The 23,702-nt window shown below is 40.1% G+C and overlaps 4 protein-coding genes, 1 long non-coding RNA gene and 2 other non-coding genes across 10 annotated transcripts; all 7 read right to left on the bottom strand.

The window, feature by feature from the left end:
• Positions 1 to 3,088: 3,088 nt before the first annotated feature.
• On the bottom strand, positions 3,089 to 5,195 carry LOC105736915 (uncharacterized). The gene is made up of 2 exons (XM_012493658.3): positions 4,991 to 5,195; positions 3,089 to 4,878 (listed from the first exon to the last, which is right to left on the bottom strand). The coding sequence occupies exons 1-2, from the start codon at positions 5,000 to 5,002 to the stop codon at positions 3,463 to 3,465; spliced, it is 1,428 nt and encodes a 475-aa protein (XP_012349112.2). The 5' UTR covers positions 5,003 to 5,195; the 3' UTR covers positions 3,089 to 3,462.
• A 2,119-nt stretch (positions 5,196 to 7,314) lies between these two features.
• Positions 7,315 to 9,485, bottom strand: LOC116414959 (uncharacterized). Its single transcript, XM_031918673.2, has 2 exons — positions 9,346 to 9,485; positions 7,315 to 9,210 (listed from the first exon to the last, which is right to left on the bottom strand). The coding sequence occupies exons 1-2, from the start codon at positions 9,355 to 9,357 to the stop codon at positions 7,948 to 7,950; spliced, it is 1,275 nt and encodes a 424-aa protein (XP_031774533.2). The 5' UTR covers positions 9,358 to 9,485; the 3' UTR covers positions 7,315 to 7,947.
• Positions 9,486 to 12,998: 3,513 nt separating this feature from the next.
• LOC105736167 (uncharacterized) lies at positions 12,999 to 15,865 on the bottom strand. Its single transcript, XM_031918818.2, has 2 exons — positions 15,687 to 15,865; positions 12,999 to 15,534 (listed from the first exon to the last, which is right to left on the bottom strand). The coding sequence occupies exons 1-2, from the start codon at positions 15,699 to 15,701 to the stop codon at positions 13,681 to 13,683; spliced, it is 1,869 nt and encodes a 622-aa protein (XP_031774678.2). The 5' UTR covers positions 15,702 to 15,865; the 3' UTR covers positions 12,999 to 13,680.
• Positions 15,866 to 17,190: 1,325 nt separating this feature from the next.
• LOC100867914 (uncharacterized) lies at positions 17,191 to 18,163 on the bottom strand. The gene is made up of 2 exons (XR_001112901.3): positions 18,092 to 18,163; positions 17,191 to 17,740 (listed from the first exon to the last, which is right to left on the bottom strand). It is a non-coding gene; the product is annotated as an uncharacterized LOC100867914 (long non-coding RNA).
• A 1,873-nt stretch (positions 18,164 to 20,036) lies between these two features.
• LOC100867791 (tRNA N(3)-cytidine methyltransferase METTL6) lies at positions 20,037 to 23,441 on the bottom strand. Of its 4 annotated transcripts, none has more exons than XM_086903553.1 (8): positions 22,338 to 23,441; positions 22,118 to 22,263; positions 21,887 to 22,030; positions 21,651 to 21,815; positions 21,132 to 21,183; positions 20,696 to 20,749; positions 20,359 to 20,411; positions 20,037 to 20,164 (listed from the first exon to the last, which is right to left on the bottom strand). In XM_086903553.1, the coding sequence occupies exons 1-4, from the start codon at positions 22,707 to 22,709 to the stop codon at positions 21,659 to 21,661; spliced, it is 819 nt and encodes a 272-aa protein (XP_086759679.1). In that variant the 5' UTR covers positions 22,710 to 23,441; the 3' UTR covers positions 20,037 to 20,164; positions 20,359 to 20,411; positions 20,696 to 20,749; positions 21,132 to 21,183; positions 21,651 to 21,658. The 4 variants fall into 4 exon arrangements, with proteins under 4 accessions (XP_086759679.1, XP_086759687.1, XP_012349037.1 ...); XM_086903561.1 differs by having other exon boundaries at positions 21,651 to 21,798; positions 22,338 to 22,910; XM_012493583.3 differs by lacking the exon at positions 20,696 to 20,749 and having other exon boundaries at positions 22,338 to 22,913.
• On the bottom strand, positions 20,824 to 20,909 carry LOC116415390 (small nucleolar RNA snR60/Z15/Z230/Z193/J17). Its single transcript, XR_004226010.1, has one exon. It is a non-coding gene; the product is annotated as a small nucleolar RNA snR60/Z15/Z230/Z193/J17 (small nucleolar RNA).
• LOC116415391 (small nucleolar RNA snR60/Z15/Z230/Z193/J17) lies at positions 21,259 to 21,342 on the bottom strand. Its single transcript, XR_004226011.1, has one exon. It is a non-coding gene; the product is annotated as a small nucleolar RNA snR60/Z15/Z230/Z193/J17 (small nucleolar RNA).
• Positions 23,442 to 23,702: the final 261 nt, after the last annotated feature.

Genomic DNA, 23,702 nt, shown 5'->3' on the forward strand with positions numbered 1-23,702 from the left:
AGGAGAAAGGAAAATAAAGTCTAAGAAATATGTGAAATTGCGAATTTTTACAATTTTATCAAATATTTTCTTTTTAACTGTTGTATGTAACCATCGATGTTTTATTAATTAATAAATATTAATCGTAAACTCTTCGAATAGAAGAAAATATTTATAATTTTCGAAAGGGGAAATGCATCGATACAATTTCGAGAGATATCGAATTTCTAGTTTCCCTCGTATAATAAAACGATATGCAATTCTCACGATACCGGCCACGATAATTACCGGCCATTAATCCGTGGAAAACAAGCTACGATCGTTTGCCTGTGAGAACGTGTCGCGAAAAGTGAATAGAAAGAAGGAGAGATCGGAAGTTGTTCATTAAACGGATCTTTCCATCCGGATTGATCCATTTCGAACGCATTGTCGAACGAAAAAACGTCTTAGAATCGATATTCTTATAAATCGTTATATCAAAGTTGTGTAATTAATTATTTCCGTCGATCGATCCGTCCATTAGTCTGATAAAGAAGTGATTTCGTTCCCGGCTCGTATTTTATTCGGCAGATTTTGCAAAGCACCACGATAAATATATATAAAACGCTGAGACATATAGACTTGTTTGACCCTGTTTCGCAAATATCGCGTGGATATGTAAATGAAGAGAGATGGACATTTATACGAGAATTTACGAATGAAAAATATAATTCGTTATATTTATAGCTACGCGAATAAACAAAACATGGATGGAAATATTATATACGGATGAATTTATGAATGAATGAAAAATATGGCGTTTTATTTATTTTTCACGTAAAATCGTAAGTTAAGACGCAATTGCGAGGGCAGAGCGTTTACTTTCCTCGAACAATTGAAGGGACGGTAAATGTATTCGCCAAGATTCTATTCAAGAAGGGATCGTAACGATCGTTGGAAAACTTAATGATGGCCGAGGTTGACTCCATTGTTTCGTGCATCATCGCATCAGTAAGAGGATTTCAACGAGACATTTACCATGAAATATTAAATTTGAAATTTTATTATTCTTTCGCGAACAATGTTACATTAAATTGATAATTTTATCAATCATTAGATCAATTAAATGATGAATATATTGCACGAAACGAACAGTTAGATTTTACACGAATGTATCGATAATAAAAGATTGATCATCCACGACGTTAATGCGCACGAAATTAAGAAAGGAAGGCGAGACGAAACGCATCGACTCGCGCAACAAGAAAGGCTTGCTTTTCGCCGTTCGAAACAACGCTTTTGAAAAATTTGTAAGCAATTAACGAAGGGAAAGGAGATCTCGGAGTGGAGTCCATCAATCTCTTTGTCAATCCCATCCCACCTGTACCGAACTCGCCATTGAAACTCGCGCGTTTCCGCAAACCCTTTCCATCACACGCGAACCAGCAACCGGTGTCCCAAGCAACGAGAGAGAGAGAGAGAGAAAAAAAACACTTTCTATCCGCATTCTGGGTGTGGAAGCAAAGAGAATGATCTAATAAACGATGACCGGCTCGCTTGTAAAATTATCCTCAATTAAGTCAAGGAACTTTCTCGTGCAACTGATGATGTCTGCTCAGTTTGACGATTTTTAGCATCTCTGTTTTGTGAACAATGCTCTGTAAGACTTTGCTTAAATTTACACCTCTCTCTCTCTCTCTCTCTCTCTCTTTCTGTATACTTGGAGTTCGCTTAAAAATTGCTGTACATCTCAATAACAATTTGTGTAAATTCTAGCTTCATCGTTTCGTACAATTATTTCTATGAGATCGCTAAGAAGTTGTACCGTGGCCGATGGGACACGAGAAAAATGAAACGAAACGATACGAACGAAGGGAGGAGGATGGACGAAATTTGGTGTTAAATTGAAAGGATGGGGGAGCGGGATTTCGAGGGAACAAACGGAATCGAGAATGTCCCCTTTCAAAGGTAAAAGTAATTAAAGGTGTAACGTTGAAAAGTTGGGGCACGGAATTAGTGTAAAAAGCAGAGAGGTGGGATGCGGGTAGGTAAGCAGGTAATGGCGTGGAGCTTTCGAGAGCGATCGTGTATATAAGGGATCGAGATCCGAAATCCGGCGACGAGAAAGTAAAAGGCTCGTCCGATTTTATTTATTTTTCGACCATCGTGCACTCTCGCACACTCACGCGGGAAAAATAAAGCAAAACTCTCGAACGCGCCACTCTCTCTCACCTGCCACGACGTATGAGCGATTCCTGCTGAATCGCGATCTCACTTCCCCTTTCCATTTACCGCGCCCAAACGATCCACCGGACGTTCTCCGGATCCGCGTCGTTCCCTTTCATTCGATTCGTTTCTCTTTCTTTCCTCGTGTGCACGTGTGTGTGTGTGTGTACATCCTCGAAACGAATCGAAAACGCGTTCGCCGTAAGTGCGACGACCTTCGAACGAACTTGTACGAGGAAGTTTCGATTATTGGAATAAATCGACGAAGAAAATCGAATCGATGTGCATTAAACGATGTGGATTATAAATACCAATGGCGTTCGAATGGAATAAGAAAAATATATGATGTCATCGTGGTTGATTATTGAAATGGAAAAGGTTGTTTATCGGTAATAAAAATGAGACAAAATTATTGTTGGTAAGGAAAAATCGATACACTTGATCGAATTGCAATGGAAGAAAATTTTTGTGCTATCAAATTGAGAATTGAATCGATATGCATTTATTCGAATGGAGCAAATTTTGGTATCATCGCTAATTATTTAGAAAGTGACAGTTTTGTGGCGAAATTGTTATTGACAATGAAAAATCGATTCATCTCGAGAGATCTTGAGTACGATCGTAATCTGTGATTGATTATTTAAGTAGAAAGGATATTAATTAACATTTGGCAAAATTATTATCGGTAATAAAAAATTTGTAATAAATTGGTACGTGTTCGTTTATCGTAGAATCGAATATGATCGCGATAGGAGGAGTATGAATATTACCATCATGTTCGAGACTAGTTGGTATTTAAATGGAAAGGAAATTAAAATAAATCGACATTTGACAAAATTATTATCGGCAATGAAATTCGATGCTGACTATAGGATATATAAGGAGAGAGAGAACGAAAATTCCATAAGAAACAACAACAAGATATTTTATTATCAACAAAATGAATACAGAATTTGCATTATGCGTAGGATGTAAAAGTGTGTGATACGTGTCGAAAAATATCATCGTCGCGATGTGTCGTAGGTTAGAGAAATATCGCTTGAGAATTGACAAACGACAAACAAATTAAAAACATCGTGTCAAGTATAATAAGAGGTATTTCGTGTGATAACACGTGTCTCTAAAAAAGAGTAACAACGATAAAAGAATATAAATATCCTCTCTGTCAACGTAACAATCTTATTCAACTAAGATTATAAAAAAAAAAAAAAAAAGAAAAACAGAAATAACAATTGTACCCATCGTACAAAACTTCCTTTCCATCTATCCGAAAATCCATCACGCCTTTTTCGTCTTGGCGCCAAAATTCACGCTATCTGGATTACTTTTGTACTGCTGCGTTTGTCTCTGAGCGATCGTCTGCGGTTGACTGTAACTGGTATACTGATAACCGCTATACCGAGGCGTTGCGGTTTGCGTAACGTAATTTTGATTCTGATAAGGCTGTTCCTCGTCGTAACTTTGCTGCTTCTCGGCCAGCGAGCTGTCGTAATCCTGATTATCCTGCGAGGACGAGCTCTCGTAATTCTCGTACTCGTTCGATTCACCTTGATCCTTGTCAGGCTTCTCGATCGTTGCGTACACGGTCGGATACTTGACGCTCTTCAACCGGGTCTTCTGACCCATGTTCCTTTGCCCAGCGTTCACCTTTTGCCTAAGCACGCTAGGATTCACCACGTAAGCGAGGCCAGTCTTGGCGATCGGGCTCGAAACAGGCACGTATCTCGTCTCCTTCCCCTCCTCGTTTTGACTATCATTATCATTATTCGCCGCGACCACACTTTTCCCCTCGTACTCGGGCCTCAAATTCTTCGCCAACACCTTCACCCATGAATCGTGGCTTCCCCTCGCGATCTCGTCCAATTGCTGAGCTTTCACGTAGGACGGTGGCAATGGGTAATCAGGGCCCACCGGTTGCCCGCCAACGCTGATCACCCTGTACGTGGTTCTCGGCAACGGGATAGGAAAATATTTCATCGTCGTCTGCGCGTTCCCCGTTGCTTGTTCCAACTGATTCTTGTACGTGGTCGGTTGCCCGTCCAGATCCTTCGAACTCGCCGATATGTAATTCGCCCCGTCGACGAACTGATGATGATGGTGATCCTTGCCCTCGCCCTGCTTCTTCTCCTTCTCTCCGCTGCCCTCCAACTCGGAGTATCCAGCAGCGTCGCCGGGTGTCTGATAATCGGCGACAGGCGGGGGGAGGGGTGGCGGTGGGAACAGAGGCTGGTTGTAGTAATTGGGATGATAATAATAGGGGGATTGGTAGTAATAATTCGGATAGGAGGAGGAGTAGGGAATAGGGGGTGAGTAAGAGGGCGATGGGGGGTAGGGGGGCATCGAGTAAGGATTGTAAGCGTAAGGATCGTTGGGATGGTATGGAAGAGATCCGTAGAACGCGTAACCGGGCGACGAGGGGAGTAGTTTTGAGTAGGGGTTGTAATTAGGGTTGTAGTAAGAATCTCGGGGATGATCGGCGCTGTAGCTGGCGCTGTACGAGTCCTTCGCGTCGACTTTCGGCGCGTATAACTCCGCGGATAATTGCGCCACGGCCTCCTTCTCCGTCCCCCTTTTAATTAATTTAGGGCTGTAAGGGTATACCGGGTATATCGGTAGAAAGGGCTCGTCGTTCGGGTCGCTGCTTTTCCCGTACCCTTGGACGAGAACCGCGGACGATGCTAGAAGAAACAGTAGCTGAAATTTTAAACGAATTTTTAACCTCTTTTCGTAACGCGCGAACACATTTTGCAATCTCGTGGTGAAGAAAAATGAAAACAGAGTACGCTTGTTGGCCACGAATACTGACCAAAAAATCCATCTCGAGTGGAGGATCCGTCTCTCATTCACCGCTCCTCGCTCACGTCTCGCCGTCTCTCGCTCGGGAAGATCGAATCGGCGCGCCGCCGCGACGTCTAATGATGCATCGGCCGACATTGAATTTCTCCTTTATACTCGGCCGGTTGAAAAATCGCGAGAACTAGTTTAACGTTTCTCTCGTTCTTATATGTAGATAGCAGCCGAGCCGAGTGCACGCCCGGTTCAGTGAAACCTGCCCGCCGCTAAAACACCTCTCCTTCGGCAAAAGATACCGAGACTGGTCTCCAAGGTGAAGGTGGGCGGTGATAGAACAGCGAAATAAATAGACGCGTGAAAGCTCGAACGAGATAACGAATAATTAACGACGTTTCAATATAATTCGGATCACGAAGAATGTAATGGAGGAGAGGTCGTGAGGAGGGTTTGACACGCGATCGACACTGGACAATTGGACAACAATTGGGCCTCGTCTCCTTTTGTTCGAGAGGCGGGGAGGAAAAAAGTGGAGAGAGCCGTTCGAAGAAACGCGACGGGATCACGGAAGTAAAACGACGAGGATGTCTGGTTCCGGTCGTGGTACGCCTTTCGAAGCGGACGTTCGTCCGAATCGGTCCACTCGCGCGTCCATCGGCTTTACTTTCACCATCCGTTCGACTTCCATGTTGCCGCGAATATTTGCCACGCCGGGCGGGGACCACGCCCTCGATCGCCACGCCGAATCGGCGCCGATCGATGAATACAGGGAGACATCTCTCGAGCAGTCGTGAATCTCGTTTCTCTTCGCACGAATTTACCTGCGGTTATTTACGGTGAAATTTTAATTGTGTAACGCGTAAAATTGCACGTTTCGAAATTCCAGATTTTCTTTTCTTTTCTTTTTTTTAAGAGATCCGAAGAGTAATCCGAAAGTAGCTTGCAATTTTTGAAACGTATCAAATTTAGGGAAAGTTTGACGAATATTTTTATTGATTCTGAAAAGATGTGTCTATAATTATTGAAACAGAAATTACTGAAGGATGAATTATTAATTAGGGACGCAAGGATATCGACACGATAATCGACCGTGTGTAAGATATATCTTGGGAAAGCGATCTTTCCAATATACTCCAACAGACTCGTCGGATGAAAGGAAACGCGTGTCGTAAATCTGATTTTCATTTTTATTACCCACCACGTTTATCACGTGGTGGAAATTTCTTCGCGCTAGAAATTGCACGAAATATTACAGAGATAGCGGTTGTTAAAGATGAGAGAGGAGTAAGAGGCGGGTTTTCCCTGTTTTCGCTCCAGGCACGTGTTCGATCGGCGTAAGAGTGAATCGCAAGTATGTCACTCGTCGAACCAGTCGGAAAATAGTGAAATGTAAACTTTCTTGCGATCTAGCCCGCTTCCAGATCGAACGCTTTTTTAATCGGACGATCCCCCCCTCCCTCGAGTCTCGAGTTGCTCGAGCTTGTTCCTCCGTTTTTTCGTTTTCTCGACGAGGATGCATGTTTGTCCATCGACCATCGTTGCGCACGTGCGATCGTTGAAAAGTGGGTCGTTCTTCCACGTTCGAGAACGATGTCCGCCACTTTCTTCTGCGGGGGTGTTGTTTTTACGCCACTCGTGAACAGGTTTAGCGCTACTCGTCGACAAAGGATATTATTAAGCTCGTAATCAATTTTATCGAAAATAATAATCGAGTATTTTAATAAATTTTGAAGAGACAAGTATTTATTGGAAAGTGAAGCGTTCATCCGAAAGATCGTATGAAACGATAACGAAAAGGGAGTCGCAGAAATCAAACGAGTGATAAGGGATTTTTTTCGAACAATTTTATTATTCACTTTCTCAAAGCTTTACGAGCGAGCAAAGTTTCTCCTCCGCTTACAAGTTTCTTGGATGCGCGTTTTCTTTTTCGAGAAGAATATTCTGATGGATTCAGGATCGAAACGGAATTACATTAAATTCTCTCACCAATTTAAATTTCATTTTTAAAGAAGAAAGCAACAAATTATTCCTCTCCGAGGCGAAACGAAAAGCAATTTGTTCTTTGCTCGAGTATTTTTTTTCTTTTTTTTTTTTTTTTGTAAATTCAAATTTTCTTTCTTTTTTTCTTGGAATGAAAATATCGCAGCCTAAATACCGTTGTCGCTGTTGTCATAGAAATAAGGGCAGATGGAAAAGAACAGTTTCCTCGTGAATCGTGTTAAACCGGTCCACAGTGGCTTTCAGTAGTACACGACTCGTCCGATACTTTCCCAAAAAGAACAAAAGTTTAGAAAGGAATTCGCTCATTTCGCTGGAGCAGGATTTAGAGTAAAAGTGATCTTTCTTTTTCTTCTTCCTCTTCTTCTTTTTCGTCATCTTTATTATATGAAATGATCATTCTTTTCTCGCGAGAAATAACTTTCACGGCGAACGAATAAAAAAGAACCTTTTAACGGCGACATTTTGTACAGCCATTGATAAAATTAATGATCAAAAAAGTATTAACAAACGTATTATAATTTTAAAAATTTATACGTGTATTACATCCTGTCGAGGATGTTTTCGATCGATTCGGAACGAAATCGATAATCAAAATTGTGAAAGCCGATGAATACACGTTTATACACGCTCGATTATTCTTGAAAGGAGTATACATACATATATACGGTATATAATGAAACGGTTACAAAAAGGAATCGCTTTATTACAAACAAGAGTATACGTATAAAACTATGGAACAAAAGCATCGATATAACAACGAAGGAATATCGACGGAACTCGTACAAATTAATTCGTAGGAATATAAATACGCAATACTCGGCGTTTTAAATAAAATAATTAATTCTAATAAACGCAAATATATAAATTAGCACACGTATATCCTATATCCATCCATGGATTCTACCTCTCACGGATTCGCCTAAGATTCGTCAAGTCGCGTTCAAAATTCCGCGTCTCTCGATCGATGCGACATTAATATTTCCCACTTGGACTCGAATACGAGATAGTGTCGTATTTGTTGCTCGACGAATCTTCGTAGCTCTTCGATACCCCGGGATACTCCACGTATCTGGGGCTCAGACTCGAGTACGAGCCGTGAGACTCTATCGGAGTACCGTACGACGTGGAAGGGGCCGAATAGGTGGGTGAATAGCTGCTCGATGCGCTGGAATAACCGGAGCCGGAATAGGACGAGGTTGGGCTCGAGTAACTGGAGACAGATCCGGAATAACCGGAAGCGGGAACGGAATAGCTGGAGGATGGACTCGAGTAGCTGGAACTTCCCGAAGAGTAGGAGGATGAGGATGAAGAGGAAGAGGAGGAGGAGGAGGAGGAGGTGTCGGACGAAACTGGTATGTAGGAGTGCGAGGTGGAGACAGACGAGGCGGGAAGGGAGTAGCTGTCCGAGGATCCGCCAGAAAGGCCTATGTGGCTCCCTATCGAGGATCCGGAGGAGACTGGCAGAGAGTAGCCACCCGTGGAACCGGAGTGAAGGGCAGAAATTCCGGAATGAGAGCTCGAGGATATCGGAAGAGCGTAGCTGGAGGAGCTGCCGGTGGACGAGCCTCCGTGAGAGGAGGAGAGGGTGTAGCTCGAGGATCCTTTTCCAAGAGAGCTGGAATCGATTACCAAACCCCCGCTGGCCGCGTAACCCGGCGAGATGGAATGGATGGACGACATGCCGTGACCCGTGGACGAAGCTGGTAGGCCGTAGCCGGATCCTAGCATCGACGAAAGGCTGATCCCGGTCTGAGAAGAGCCGCCGCCGTACAGTCCTGTCGCGTAGATCGGAGCCGAGGACGAGCCTCCACCTCCGCCGTGGATGCCAAAGGTGACCGGTCCATTTTTGGACGGCGGGCCGAACAGAGCTCCTCCGCCGCCGAGAGAGGCGAGACCTGGCGAGGAGTAGCCTCCGAAGTGTTGCCCTCCCAACGTGATCCCTTGAACGGCGAAATTGTGGCCCAGTCCAGAGCTCAGACCCAGTCCTCCGGATCCCAGGGTGTATCCCATCGAACCGCCCCCTAAACTTTGGATACCCGACGAGGAATGGCCCAACGAGTATCCGCCGCTGTATCCAGAGCTTATGAGAGGCGAGTTGTAAGACGACGATCCTCCGGAGTACTCGACGATGCCACGCTTCCCTTTAGACGGGACCAGTCTCAACGATCGTTTCCCTCCCTTCGCCTCTCTGCACGAGACGCTGGAAATGGCCACGGCTACGAGGATCAAAATCACCTACGAACAGTCAAAATCGGATAAGTATCGTTGGAGAATTTCGTTTAGAATCGGGATTCGAGAATCTTTCTCTCCGATCCTTTCTATTCGACGTAATTGTTAAGCTCGTATGTATGTATACGATAGATGACTTACTAACGATCTCATGTTGATTCTAAACAAAGTGTCTGTCTCGATAGGCTACTCGTGTCGTGTCGGTCAAGTGAGGAACGGGTATGTGAGTGAAATTGTGGTTCTCTGATGCGTTTGCTACCCAGAAGAGAGCTTTTATATACAAATCCCCCCTTACATGGTGAAAGAAAGGTCTAGGTGAAGGTGAATCTCCCCGCGTCGGCACTAGTGCACCACCACCTTCGCAACCAAATGTATTCGTTCGGGATACATTCGAGGTCTAATCCATCTGATCTCGACGTAAAATTTGCAAACGAGAGTGTCCCGGTAAAAGTGGTTAACTCGATCATATCTATCGAGCATTGTGCTCCTCGAGTAAACACGTTTCCTCATAACGAACTCGATCGTTTTTTTGAAAGAAGGAAGAAAACGATTATTGCTTCGAGATCGAGTCGGTGATAACGATACAACGTTAATTACCGTACGTATACACACTTTTCGGGAGATTATGAAACGAAAGAAAAATTGTATCGAAACTCGTGTATCCTCGTTAGACCGGCAAATTCTCCATTTGCTTAAAATGTCATCGTTTTCATTAATTTTTGCGAAATACACGGTCATCTTGAAAATATACGCACCTTCTTAAATATATCATGCTTCCTATTAATTAACTCTGAGATAACTCGCTACCAACGCGCGCGGATCTTGTTAATTAAAACTTCTTCTTGACAGATAATTAACCAACGTCGAGGAGACAACTATCACTGTGTTCCTCGAAAATTTATTAAGTCATCTCGTCCTTCGTCTTTATACTCTTTATGCATATATTATATATAAATGTATCGTAAATGTATTTATCGAAACATTTTTGCTTTTCCAAAACGCGACTGTGAAATACATTTCTTCTTCTTCGTTGGCAGGAAAATTCTGTGTCTGAAGTAATAGCTTATCATTAAATTTTCCATTTGTTATAATATTGTAATATCACATAAGAGAGAGAAAGAGAGATTTTCTGCGGAACGAAACGAAATTTCGTTTCCCGGAAAATGTTTCTTCGCGCAAGGAACAACAGTTTTTCAATAGTGTTTTGTTTTGTTGAAAGGAGCAGTGAAGGTGTGGTTGATTTCGCGAGCGTTCTCCTCCTCGTCGAAGCCACTGAGAGCCGATAATTTCGATGGTGGAAAGTGAAATAAGGACAAGAAAGGAAAAAAAAAAATGGCGAAGATTTAAATATCGTCGCGCTCTTTTCGGAGAATGAAGAAATCGAGCGAAAAAGAAATTACGAGAAGGCGAAATATACGATAAAATGTACGACGCCTTCCATCCGGTGTGTGTCCACTGTCTATCCAACAGCTGAAAACTCCGATTGATTTCGTTTTACTTTCACTCGTGGGACGAAGGAAGGAAGTTCGCCATCGTAATTCCCTGTAGGCGAACGAAAAAGAAAAAAGAGGAGGCGAATTCTTTGCCGATTCTCGAGCACCCGACCGGAGAAGAAACCAGAGCGAATTACGATTCGGGGGGGGAGAGAAAAAACTCGAAATAAAACCTCGAGTTTTTTGTGGAAAAAGCGATTATCGAAAAAACACGTATCGCGAAAGACACGTATTAATGAATACGTGTCGTAAATAATATAAATGATTAAATGGTCTGTGAATCATTTGAAACACGAGATAATAAATAATCCTTCACGAAAGTCGTTGAAGATATATAGATATATTCGACGGTAACTTGATTAAATGTACGAATGAATTTTGTAGCTTCAATTTTCTTTAGAGGAGACCGCATGGAAATGGTGGTGGTTGGAACGAAAAACATGAGACGCTTTCCCGGAATGGTACACAACCTACATGGAGTAACATTGTTTGCATGAAAAGTAAACGTGCTTAATAACCTGAAGGTAAATTTTCTGTCAACATTTTGCAAACGTGTACATGTGTTATTATTTAAATAACGTTTATTCGAGAAAGCTCGGTTGTCTATGGAAAAAAAAAAAAAAAGAAAGAAAAAAGAAAAGTTAGATACACCTTCGCACTATACTCGTAGTATACTTTCGTTGTACCAGATGATAATTTATTAACGAAATCGGGCAAAAAGCGTACGATATTCTTCTCTTCGTTTCTTTGCATTAAATACAACACGTACGTAGAAAGAATTCACAATTTCAAATCGTGTAACGTTAAATTACCGGCTTATTGTTCGAGTCACAATCGTTAACAAGATATTAAACTTGTTTACTATTTGTTCCGCTCATCTAGTTTCTAGATTTCTCGAGATATAAATCGTTTCTTTCTTTCTTTCTTTCTTTCTTTCTTTTTTTTTATATATATATATATAAGAATAATAATTCCCCCAGAACTGGATTGGACTCGTCCAAGTTGAAACGGTAAATGTGCAGGAAACGAGTGTAGTGCACTAAAACGAAAAGTAAATTGAGATTCGGGTCAGTGGCGGAAAGTGAGTTGACACCTGTGTGAATCGTAAAGCAGCCGCTACTCTATTCCACGTTTCTTCGTGACTCGTGCCCCTTTTTCCTTTGCCGGATTACGGAAAATGAAACGGCTACTTCGTAGGCAATTACACTTGTTCTATATTTGTAGAAATCTGGTACGTTTAGCGGTATAATCGTGTAACCGACCGACACACGATTCTTCGACAGACTTTGTGCCTGCATTGCGCCACAACCGTTTACCTTTTTTACCCTTTTACCGGGATAATATTTATTTATAGTTGCACGGGTCAACAAACCAGTCAGCCTCTAAATCGTAAACCCACAAACCCGTAAGCCTTTGCGAAATGAAAAATATAAACAAACAAACAAACAAATGCGCAATTGCGTTAAATGCGTTATATGCGTATGAATGTAAACGCAATCTTAGAGAAAATTAATGGTTATATTTTAACCACCAATTCCGTTTGAACTTTAAAAATAATATATGCGTACGGCAATTTTAAAATTAATATTTTATAATTACGCTGAGAAATGTGGTTAGTTAATCTTGGCGTAATATCGTTACAACTCGAATCACGTTGTTTACGTTAAACAATCGATCTCGAGTTAATCAAAAATCTCTGACGCGAAGAAAAATTTTAATCCGAAAGTCAAAATTGACTAGAGATTAGAATTATCGGATAACGAAAATCGAAAAATCTGGGATGTAATATTTTAATATTACAATGATTCGATTTAAGGTCAGTTCGATCGATCGTCCAAATAAAATTTGCCTAAATATAAACGCAACTCTGTACAAAATTAAAAGAGAAAATGAATTGTATTGATCGTAATACGTGGCCGGGTGAACTCATTATGCATGCCCGGAATAATCCGATTAATCTGGTCGAGAAATATATCGATCGTGATTAGAATGATCGAGCGACTTTTGAGGTCACGATCAAGCAGATCGATTGGACGCCCATTAAACTCTTCGGTGAGAGTTCTTTGGTGTAGGTTTACGGGCCGGAAATGGAGACAGTTGCTTTTCTAGGGTGTACTTTCTTTACCGGCGAAACGAGCACGCCGCCTGCAATTGAGTTTTTTTTCTCTCTCTCTCTCTCTTTTTTTCGATTAAAAGAATCACTCGACTCGCGACCAAATCTTTTATAAAATTAGTTTCTTTTTTTTTTTCTTCTTTTTCTTCTTTTTTCACCAACGAGCGTTAAAAAACAAAACTACTCGGTCAAGTAAAAAAATATTTATTCGATACAATAAATAAAATTTGGGTATGTACAAAGTTTAATCGAGAAATCGTACGCAATTAAGGTGGAAGCATCAAACGCATCGAAAATCGATACGACGTGTTAATTCGACATGTGTCGAACACGCGAAACATTACGCATTAACCTATATATATATATATATAAATAAAAGAAACACGAATAGTTTCCCGTTTATCCCATCTTCGTGCGAAAACCCTGTCTCTAATTATCCCTTACGTACCAAAACCTCGTACCAATAAGAATCGATAAAAGATATTCCTGATACTTCACATATATATATATATATATATATCTATATATACTATCTACTTATCCAAAAAAAAAAAAAAAAAAGAAAAAACAAAAAAACGCAGCGTATACGAATAAAAGAACGAAAGAGATTAAAATTTCAACCACGACGATAATAACGAGACCTGTCCTCTCTCTCTCTCTCTCTCTCTCTCTCTCGCGTTATCCGCGCGCGACCCAACAACGTTACCGCGAGTCGCCGGCCGCACAGTGCCACACTTTACTTTCTTCCTCCACAATCTCTCGGGTTCCCTTTTTCCGCGTGGGTAAACAGTCAGTCTCGGAAGACGAGGGGAGGCGAGGTACGCGCGATCGCAACCAGGGGCGAAGAGAAATGCGGGATGCGCGCGTCATTTACCATATTTGGGTCGGTTTCGCCTGGGTCGCGTAGGTCGGCGCGTAGCTCCACGGATAAGTGGGCAACGCCGGCTTCGGTACCTGATACGCGACGTTCTGGTAATAGTAGAACGGATAGACCGGTTTGATGGGCTTGTACAGGAGAGGAGGATTGATTACCGCCGTTTGCAATCCGTAGCCGGGATGCGTGGTCGGTGGGGGATGCGCGTGTGTCGCAGGAGGGAGCACCGGGTGAAGGGGTGTGACGGGGTGGAGGGGCGCGGGGTGAAGGGGAGGGGACGATGAAGGAGTGGTGGAGGAGGTGGGTGGTGCGGGGGTATGCCCGGCGGCGGGTTTGTGGTCCGTTGGTATGGGGAGGCCGAAGTGCGTGGGCGAGGAGGAGGGGGAGGGGGTGTGGATGGGTGTGAGGGGGGAGGCGGGTGCAAGGAACGCGGGTCCGTAGGAGGGGACGAAAGCGGCGGCGGCGGGCAGGAAGGGGACGAGTCCCCCGTAGACTTGGGGGACTTGGGGTAGGGAAGAGCCGAGTTGAGAGGTTCCATCGGGTTTGGCCGGCCGAGGGGGTTGCACGGTGGTGCTGGTTGTTGCGGCGGTGGTGGTGGTTGTCGCCGCGGTGGTGGTCGAGGGCCGAACGGTGGTGGACGGTCCGTAGCTAAGCGGAAACCCCGGACCGATCGTTGTCGTCCCTGGCAAAAAAGGTGATTGATTGAAAGCTGTATTTCCGGAAGCGAAGTTCACGGTGCCCGCCGCGTTTAGACCGTGAATCTTCGTGATTCGCTGCCCGATCGAAGCCAGAAGGTCTTGATTCTGGACGAAGCCCGGCTGATTTTCAGCGTACCTTCCAGCTACGTTTTGCGCCTGGGCCTGGGCCTGGGTGGCGAGCAACTGGCGCTGCAATTGGGCGATCAGCCTATCCTTTTCCAGCGATTGTATCTGTTCTAGGGTCTCTTGGGCGGTGAGGGTTCCAGACGCGTAAGACGGCAACGGTCCTGGGAAGTTTTGCGGGCTTTGAGACGTGGCCTCGAAGCTGGCTTGCAACTGGCTGTTCGGACTTTGCACTTGATTGTGCGCGTGGCCTAGGAATTGGTCGGCGTTCGGCGCGAAATCCTGCTCGTTCGGAGGGGCGCCGTAAAGCTGTTGTATGGCTTGAGCGTTTTGAGAGAGGAAAAGGGCCGCGTCTGATATCTGTCCTTGCGGCTGGCCGACGTCCCCATTTTGAAAATTTGCCAACTGTTGTTGCCCCTGGTGGACGGGCGCGAAGATCTGCGGCGTGGAAGGGCCGGGCAACTTTTGATTGTGGGGTGGCAAGTAATTGGCCGAATGGGCGGCGAACGGTTCGTCGTTTTGACTGGATATTGGATTCGGTTCGACGAAATCGACCTGTCTAATCGGGCTGGGCACCTCCTGCTCGAACGGCCCACCTGGACGGCCATCCAAGTTGCTCGAATGTTGATGTTGCCCGTGGAATTGCAATTTGTCTCGATGCTGTTGACCGTGCAACGAGGTCACCCTCGTCGGGGACGAGTTGTGATAACCTGGAGGACCGTATTTCGTAACGGGTCTATTTATTTGCGCGGGATGTCTATTAACTATGCGCCCTCCGGATTGTCCAACTTGGAAACGAGCTCTCGAGGCTAAAGCGTGGTGGGCCGGTCTCCTGTACGAGTATCCCGAATCCCTCTTTTTCTGAACTTCTTCCCCGTCTTTGGTATCGACGTCGCCCTCGCCCTCGCCGAGATCAACCACCTCCAACTTTGTAATCTCCGGCTTCTCCTCGGCATTCTCCTCGATTTCGGTTTTCGCGGTGACGGATGATGATAATAATAATAAGCTCGTAACCAGTAGACAAGCGAGCTAAAAAAAAAAAAAATAAAAACGAATCGCTTTTCATCTTGCTAGTAGCTCTTGAAACTTGTCAACTCGTAAAATTGCAAAGTTGTTGAGACGCTTCGTTAACGCGGATAGGAAGATTGAATCGCTTAATTTTCGAATCGTGGTACACTTACCAAGAGGAACTTCATGGTTTGTAATCCAATCGCACTGTATCACCGCACTAATCGGGTATTCCCTGAGCTAACCTAGTAACTGGTCTACAGGTTCCTCGAGGATCATGGAATCAGGGCAGTTGGGTTGGGGAAAAAAAAAACTAATTTCCTCAAGGATGGACAGGCTCGCACCGACTAAGACCACGGCCATACCTGCACATGTATAAATACAGTCGGGTCGCGACCATCCACGAATTACAATAGACTTTCTTGCTGGCTTTCATCGATCACACTTGGGCAATGCTGTTACGGATCGATGTTACACATATCGATGTAGAGTATCGTCCTCTCGTGACTCTTCGAATATATTAATCGGTTTCCAAAAATAAATTTCAATTCGATAAAAAAAGGAAAAGGAGAGGGAAGTGCGTAAGTTACTCGTATCGATCGTTAACACGAAAGTCTCTGAGAAAGACGCATAGCTTCCGTCCTAGCTTGAGATCGTCGATAAGGATACGAATACAATCGTACCCTTTTTCCCTTCGTCCCCCTCCTTCCTTCGTACTTTCTTAACGTAAATTACTTTTTCTCCTCGACGAAAGAAGCAAAGAGAAGCAAACGGAGAACAATTTCCGTCGTTTATGAAAAACGTCTCTGGTTATTAACTGGTTTCGTATTTCGTATTTCGAGCTATACGAAGTTAGGATACCATTCCCATCACGTATTTATCCTCCAAAGCCTTCAAAGTCTTCAGAACCTCAGTGAAAGTGGTTAAACTCATCAAGCCCCGAAGAAGAATACTGAACAAGAGTTCATTTATAGTAATATATTCCTGTTGTGTAATTCCCATTTACACGTAAGTCACGCGTGCTCGAATTCTCTGATGTCGTTTTTCAAATGTCCCCCTGTTCGTTACGCATTTTGACTCGTTAAAAGGATCCTCTGTTACATAATTACACCACCGTGACTTAGGTTGAGAGCGCGTCGAATTGGCGACTCGAACGAAACGCGAGAAATTTTATAAGATTTTTGCCATTTTGCATAATATCGGATCGTTGATCACGTTGCCTGTTCGTGCACACGTTTTATAAAAGCAGAAACAATGGGCCAATAGCCGACACATAGCAGGGCATAGCTTCTATTCCGATGACTTCATGCCAGCCTAAATGATCGAATTACAACGCGAAACTGCATCCGATGATGTCATCGTCGTGTCTCCGCTCACATCGCCATTCAACAGGAAGTCTAATGCGCGACAATGCACCAACGACAACAACGTAAGACCACGCTCGTATTAAAGATGGAACATTAGATGCATGTTTAATAATCTAATCATGAATAAGATACGTGAAATTTGCATGGTAGATAGACACCCTTAGATAGATACGTGATAAAATACTACCTTTCCTACAAATATTAGTAAATAGTTTTAAGTAGTAAGTTCTTCTTTCTCTTTGGTTTTGTATCGTGGGAAAAAACGTGGACATTGGACGGGGGAAGTGATATCATTTTGGACAGAAAGAAGTATGAGCTTAATCAATTTCTGTATTTAACATCGTGAGATACAACGGAACGGTGTATTAAGATTTGTTGAAAAAGTTGAGTTGATCTTCGATATATAATAAGTGCGAACAATAATTTGAGCAATTATAAACAATTTATAGAGAAATTTCATCCGGTTGCTATCGTTCTAAATTTACTTAAACTAAAGTAGTAGTCGATTAAACGACTCGGTCGAAAATCCTTCCAATTGCCGTATAATCATTTCCCTAGTCGTGATCACAAAGGTCCCTCGGTGTTATCCCTAATACCCCCTAAAATTAACCCAGATACGTGTAGCTGGGGTATGCGCGGTAGGCGTATGGCAGAGCGTAGCTAATTGGGGCTGCCGGGGCGACGTAAGAAGAGTACGCAATTGGTGCTGGTGCTAATGCTGCCGGTGCAGTGTAGGAAGCTAGTAACAGGCCTCTCTTATCTCTCAATGCCTCTCCTTCCACGGATGGTTCCTGATCGGGTTGGACAGGCTTGGGTGCCTGAGCGAAGGCTACAGCGAAGAGGCCGAAGAGAGCGACAAGCTGGAAATAAATAGCAATGGTCAGCTAGTATTTTTTCTTTTCATTTACACGAGTGCGATCTTGATATGGGAACAAGATGGAATGAAATAGAATGAAGGTGGTAAGTAAGCAAGAAATAATGTAAAATTTTTACCAATTGTCTTATTCGCTTCTTTTAGTGAAAAATTATTGCATAGGGTAGAGATTTAAGTAGAAAGCGAATTGTTATGAAACGAGTAATAGTAAGGTTGCAATAACAATTGTACAATTAATTGTAAGTATAGAGTTTGGTAAATAATGGTACAATTAGAATATAGGCGAAAGATTCGAGCAAAGATCGAACGTTAGCAAGAGATCGTAACGAGTACTTACAACGATGCACTTCATGGTTGATAGGTTTCGTAGATCTTTGGAGATCAGCTCGTGTGTTGAACTGGAGGTGAATGATGCTCTGGCTTTTTGGTGGATACCTTTATATACCTGGCGAGTAGATCCTCCTATGCGCGTCACTGGCCGATCAATGCACGAGGACACGCGTGTGGTGCGTGTAACGATTGCGTGTGTGCGTGAGCTGGTGGATGTTGCACGGGGTTGTTGCACGTCCTATTGCTTTACCGGAGACCATATACGCCTGTGTAAGTACGTGTGCCATCGAAGCTTTCAGGGACGACGGGGTCTGCTAAGCAATCTCGTTCAGGTATTCCTGAAGCAGATCCGTGTATAACCTCCAATGCATGGCACGCGGGTGAAGCAAGGGACCTTGGCAATCGGCCAAATACGAACGAAAGTGTTTTACCTCGTACGACGTTGTAACAAGTTCTCTGAACCTTAATGATCGTAATATATCGTTATTTTTTGATGAAAAACCATGAATTAAACAACGATTTTTCTATAAATATTGAGAATATTAGATGTCTCGATCGGGACGTGTCCGGGTCAGCAAGATATCGGTTGCTTTTATTCATAGATTTCGAGAGAAAATATCTTTCAGAGAGTACTTTCTGGAACATCCGGTTAAAACCAACCGCACCACCTGTGCTATAAAAGAAAAAGCAACTGAATATTTTATGGCGCTTAATCATCGTGACCTTGCGGGTATCAAGGAATGTTCTGGTTACGATTTTGCTCGTATTGTGATAGATCCAATTAATTGGAATTGCTAATTTTTACCATTTCTGCAAGGAATACATATAAATTTTGTATGCATGATTGTGGAGTGGAATTTCGCGTGAGTTTATATATAGTGTAGTAAAAAGCTAAATTTCGATCTAAGAATAAGATTAAAAAATATATTTTTCGCGATGATATAAGATGATCGATTATCTTCCATCGTAAACAAATCGATCGAATTTAAAATGGCTACGGTTCTGACGATTTGAATTTAAATTTTTTGGGAAATTTTGGCCATTACCTAACAATCCTATTCGACGCATGCGTATTGTCTGATTTTCGTCAATTACATACGATTCCATTCGTATTCCGAATTCGTTTAAATTTTCAACAAATAGTTTTTTATTTGGTATTTTTTTTTTTAATCTGTTTACACTCAAATCTAATGAAAATTCGATAAGAATCCAAATCAGCAAAAAATATCGCGTCCTTACAAGGTCAGTTTTCTAATTGTGCTGTTTGGATATATGGACGAACGATGAAATTTAACACTTTCCGATTGAATGAAAAAAATGTTTTGTGTATGTATTTTATCGGTTGACCACAATTTAAAACATCGGTGTAGTGGTCAGAAAAATTGAAATGACCTTCATCACCTCTTACTATTTATCTTTTAAGGAAATCGAAACCTGTATATTTTTTTCGATTTTAATTGGATCAAATGTTATATTTAAAAAAATGATTTTTGTCTACATTCAAAATTAATGTAATTTATTCGATCAGATTAGTGATAATAATTATTCATATATTAATTATGCATATGCATATATTTAATTCGATGCTTTTCATAGTAAAATCGTATTTTATGAATTTTACAAACATGTGTTAATATCTTGCAACTAGTCTGCTTAAATATATGTATCGATATTTTTATAATTATTAAAGAGTTAAAAAACATTGCAATCTATTTTTTAGATTTATCGTATATTTAGATATTGCGCTTATACAAAATAAATTAGAACGTAGTATATTCTTGCCTAATTAATAATCTCAATGTAATTTATTCGTGTTTGCGGCTTCGCTTTCAAATCCTTCTTAGGAACATGATATCTATACACGATATAATATTTTCTAAATTTTAATCTAACGAGTTTTTATTTTATTCATATAAAAGAAGTATAAAAATGGGTAAAAATGAAGATGATAATTAAATTGTTTCAAATTTTATTTATTATTAAAAATCACAACATCATAAATTATACTATACTATTATATTAATAATAATAAAATATATTTTCCATACACATTTTATATGGCAAAATTCTTCTTTATAATCTGGAACAGAAAAATGCATTGTTCAGCACTTATCTTTTTCTATTTTGTGAATAGAAAAACATTTAACTTTCAGATAGAGCTAATGGAAGGTAATCATTGAGTCATTGCAAATGTTTTACATCATTATGATAGAATAATTTAAATATATTTTTTAATAACAATACGTGATCTTTTAAAATGAAATAGTTATTTACCTATGATTGGAGATTTATATTTAATTTTTCGTATTTAAAATATTCAGTTCTTCCTGCAAAAAGATAACAATATTGTTTTTTACTGATATAAAGAATATCAAAATTTTGAAATATTATTTTATTTCTCAGCGGTAGTGACGAAATTCAATATGTATACATATCATGAAAAATCAAACATATTTACAGAAATACATCACTGATTTTGAAAATTCAATATTGACTAATAATCAATTAGTTACATATTTCAAAAAATAAAATTTGTAACGAGAAAAAAAAATTTTTTTTCAAAAATAAACGTAAATTTAATCATATATAAGCGTAATTAAAAAATGCTTACTTGTACCAGTATCCTTCAACTATTATTATAGTTTTAAATCCAGTGTTTAGCTTTCTATAATGAAAAAAAGAAAAAAAAAAGAAGGTAAAATAAAAAGTATAATATTTAAACAATATATTTGAGATTAAAAAAAAATTCAGATAGGAGCGAAAGACATTTTTGATGTATACCTCATTAAAAATCGGTTGAACTATGAATTCATCATAAACTTTTATTCTGAATCAAATTAGCTTCTTAATTTTCTATATTTTATGAATTGATAAAATATAACAAGATCGCAATTTTCGTTAAAAAATTTTTGTAATTCGAGATAAAATTTATGTGTACATGTTCGATGTTTAATTTTTATCTTTTTTAAAAATATATTTACTTGAACGACGAATAAATTTTAAGATCATGTTATATTTTTTTCCAGAAAAAAGAAAAAAATACCTACTAATTAAATAGCTGCAATAATACTTCAATTACTCCGATCCATGGAACCTTTTCTGAAACATCAAATACATATATTTTTATATGAAAAATCTTTTTGTATTTAATACAATTACATATTATTATTATTATTATTTTATCAGATAGGAGCGAAAGACATTTTTTAATATTCTTCACTACGAATCAATTGAACTATGTTTTCATCATTATATGCATCAAAAATAAAAAAAAAAAAATAGTAAAAATGATAGTAAGATCGAAAACATTAAGATAATATCGATTGATGGAGCCATTATAGTATACACTGCAGAAAATATAATATACGTATTCATTCAGCCTGTGGTCGTAACTATATATACACATATATATAAACTTAAAGGAGAGCTCAGAGTTCCTTATCTCTCCTAAAACGTCTCAAGTTACATGTTCTATCTTAAAACATAAATTCCTAACGCCTGACCGATTTTACGATCTTGTAATATTACTTCCGAGTTTTTTTTTTTTATTTTTTATGAATACGTACCGTTATTACTAGAATTTTGCAAATTTTCCTTGAACAAAAATTCTGGGCACGTCAATTTTTTCTTTGAAGTTTATAGTTCGTCTTTGTACATAATTACACGTTAGTACTTTAAAGCCAACTGATTGAAATAAATTTGACACTTCTTTCTCTGAAAAATAATATGTCCTGAAATAAAATATTAGTGTGATTTTGTACATATTAATTATAATAAAAAAAAAAAAATAAAGAAATCTTACCTGGTACCATCCTGCCTCATATAGAGATTTTCACTGATCTTGTGACCAGGTTTAAATCTTAGTTGAGCCATATCGTATAAACCATAATCTCTAAAAAGTACAATTCCTCCTTTATCGAGAATATTGTATAAATTCTCTACGACTCTGAAATATTACAGATCTTGATAATGGATTGCAAATCATTATTAAAAAAAATTATTCTAAAAAAAAAAAATATAAAAAATAACTTACTTCCCAAACTTTTTCGGATGAATAGCCGATAAAACGAATATTAACGTTGCGATGTTCACCGGGCAATCTACCTCCAAAAAACAATTTTCTGTCGTAATATCCGTTTGAAAAATTTTCATCTTCTCTGGATCGTACAACGAATGATTCTGCAAAGAATATAATTATACATATGACACACATGATAGCGTATAATTATATCAATAAGTAAGAAAATATATACCTTCGTTAATTCCACGGCTCTAGAAGAGAGATCGCACGCGAATATCATTTTAAATTTCAATCCATCCTCGATCAAGGGATATACAAAATTTCCAACACCGCAACCGACTTCGAAAAGGATATTTTGTTCATTTTTCATAGTCAAATCCAATAATTCGTTAAACTCTCTGGTAGTCCAATGTCTGTCCTTAAAGAATCTAGTATCGTTTCGTTTGTAAAATAGATCCCAATGTTTTTTCGCGTCCTTTTCCAATTGATTGGCTCGAAATTCGGGAACTAATCGCGAATTTTGCGCTTCCATCTTTACAATTTCTTCTTCGGTAAGTTGCTTCGCCACGTGGCTTGCGTATTCACTCTTTATTGATTCAGCCATTTTCTCGTATTACGTTGTTGTAATGAAAATTTAGCGAATCGCGGAATAAAGCAGGCGATTTAACGACCTTATCGAATATATAAAATTGTTTTATCGTAATTAATCGAAACATTTACGCGAGTACGAAGCAACGATCGTTAAGTATAAACCGAGAACTACGTTACAGACCAACCTCCCACCTTCGAGTTCCAAACGGAAATGGACGAGAGGAACATGCGTAACATGGACGCCGCCCCACCACGGCATGCACTATAGCAATGTAACTAGACTAGTGACATCAGGCTGCCACTGTATACCTATTAAAATCACTATTGATATTTCTATACTAAAATTTAAGCGTACGATAATATTTTAATACGTCCTGCAATCATAGAATAAGGAGAAACGCAGATATCGTACAATCTTTGCTTAAAATTATTTCTGTACGCTCTACATATATTTAATTTTAAATTTATATTTAACATCGTATATTATATTATATGGAGTACAAGTACTGATACCGAGCTATTTAAAATGCAATCACGCGATGTTTCATTTAGATAATACTTTTTAATTAGCATACCATTCAATCTCGGTAATTTAATTTCTTCAGGTTAATTTAATTTTGTAAGACACCGAATGTATCAGTATGAATTCCACGCATGAACTTATTCGATAAATTAATATTCGGCTCCCGTTCAAAACGAATATTTTCTGTCTGCGTACGGCATTGTCACACGATGACACAGTACTGAAAGGGGTTAGTCGTGACTGAAATTTTATTCAATGTTAGTTACTACTTTAGTTAAGATTCGCAATTAATATCTATAAAGTTGAATAATTCGAAAACGAAGATTCGTATTCGCAATCATTATTTACAATTATTTATATGTATGTATGTATGTATGCGTATATATATATATATATATAAATTGTGCAAATTTAATTGTCTATAAATAGCATCAAGCATGATAATAAAACGTTTCGTTAACATTAATATTGCTTACCAAGTAT

This window comes from Apis florea, unplaced genomic scaffold (assembly GCF_048593485.1).
Source record: "Apis florea isolate Af1SG1 unplaced genomic scaffold, ASM4859348v1 contig_1615_pilon, whole genome shotgun sequence".
NCBI classification, from domain to species: Eukaryota; Metazoa; Arthropoda; class Insecta; order Hymenoptera; family Apidae; genus Apis; species Apis florea.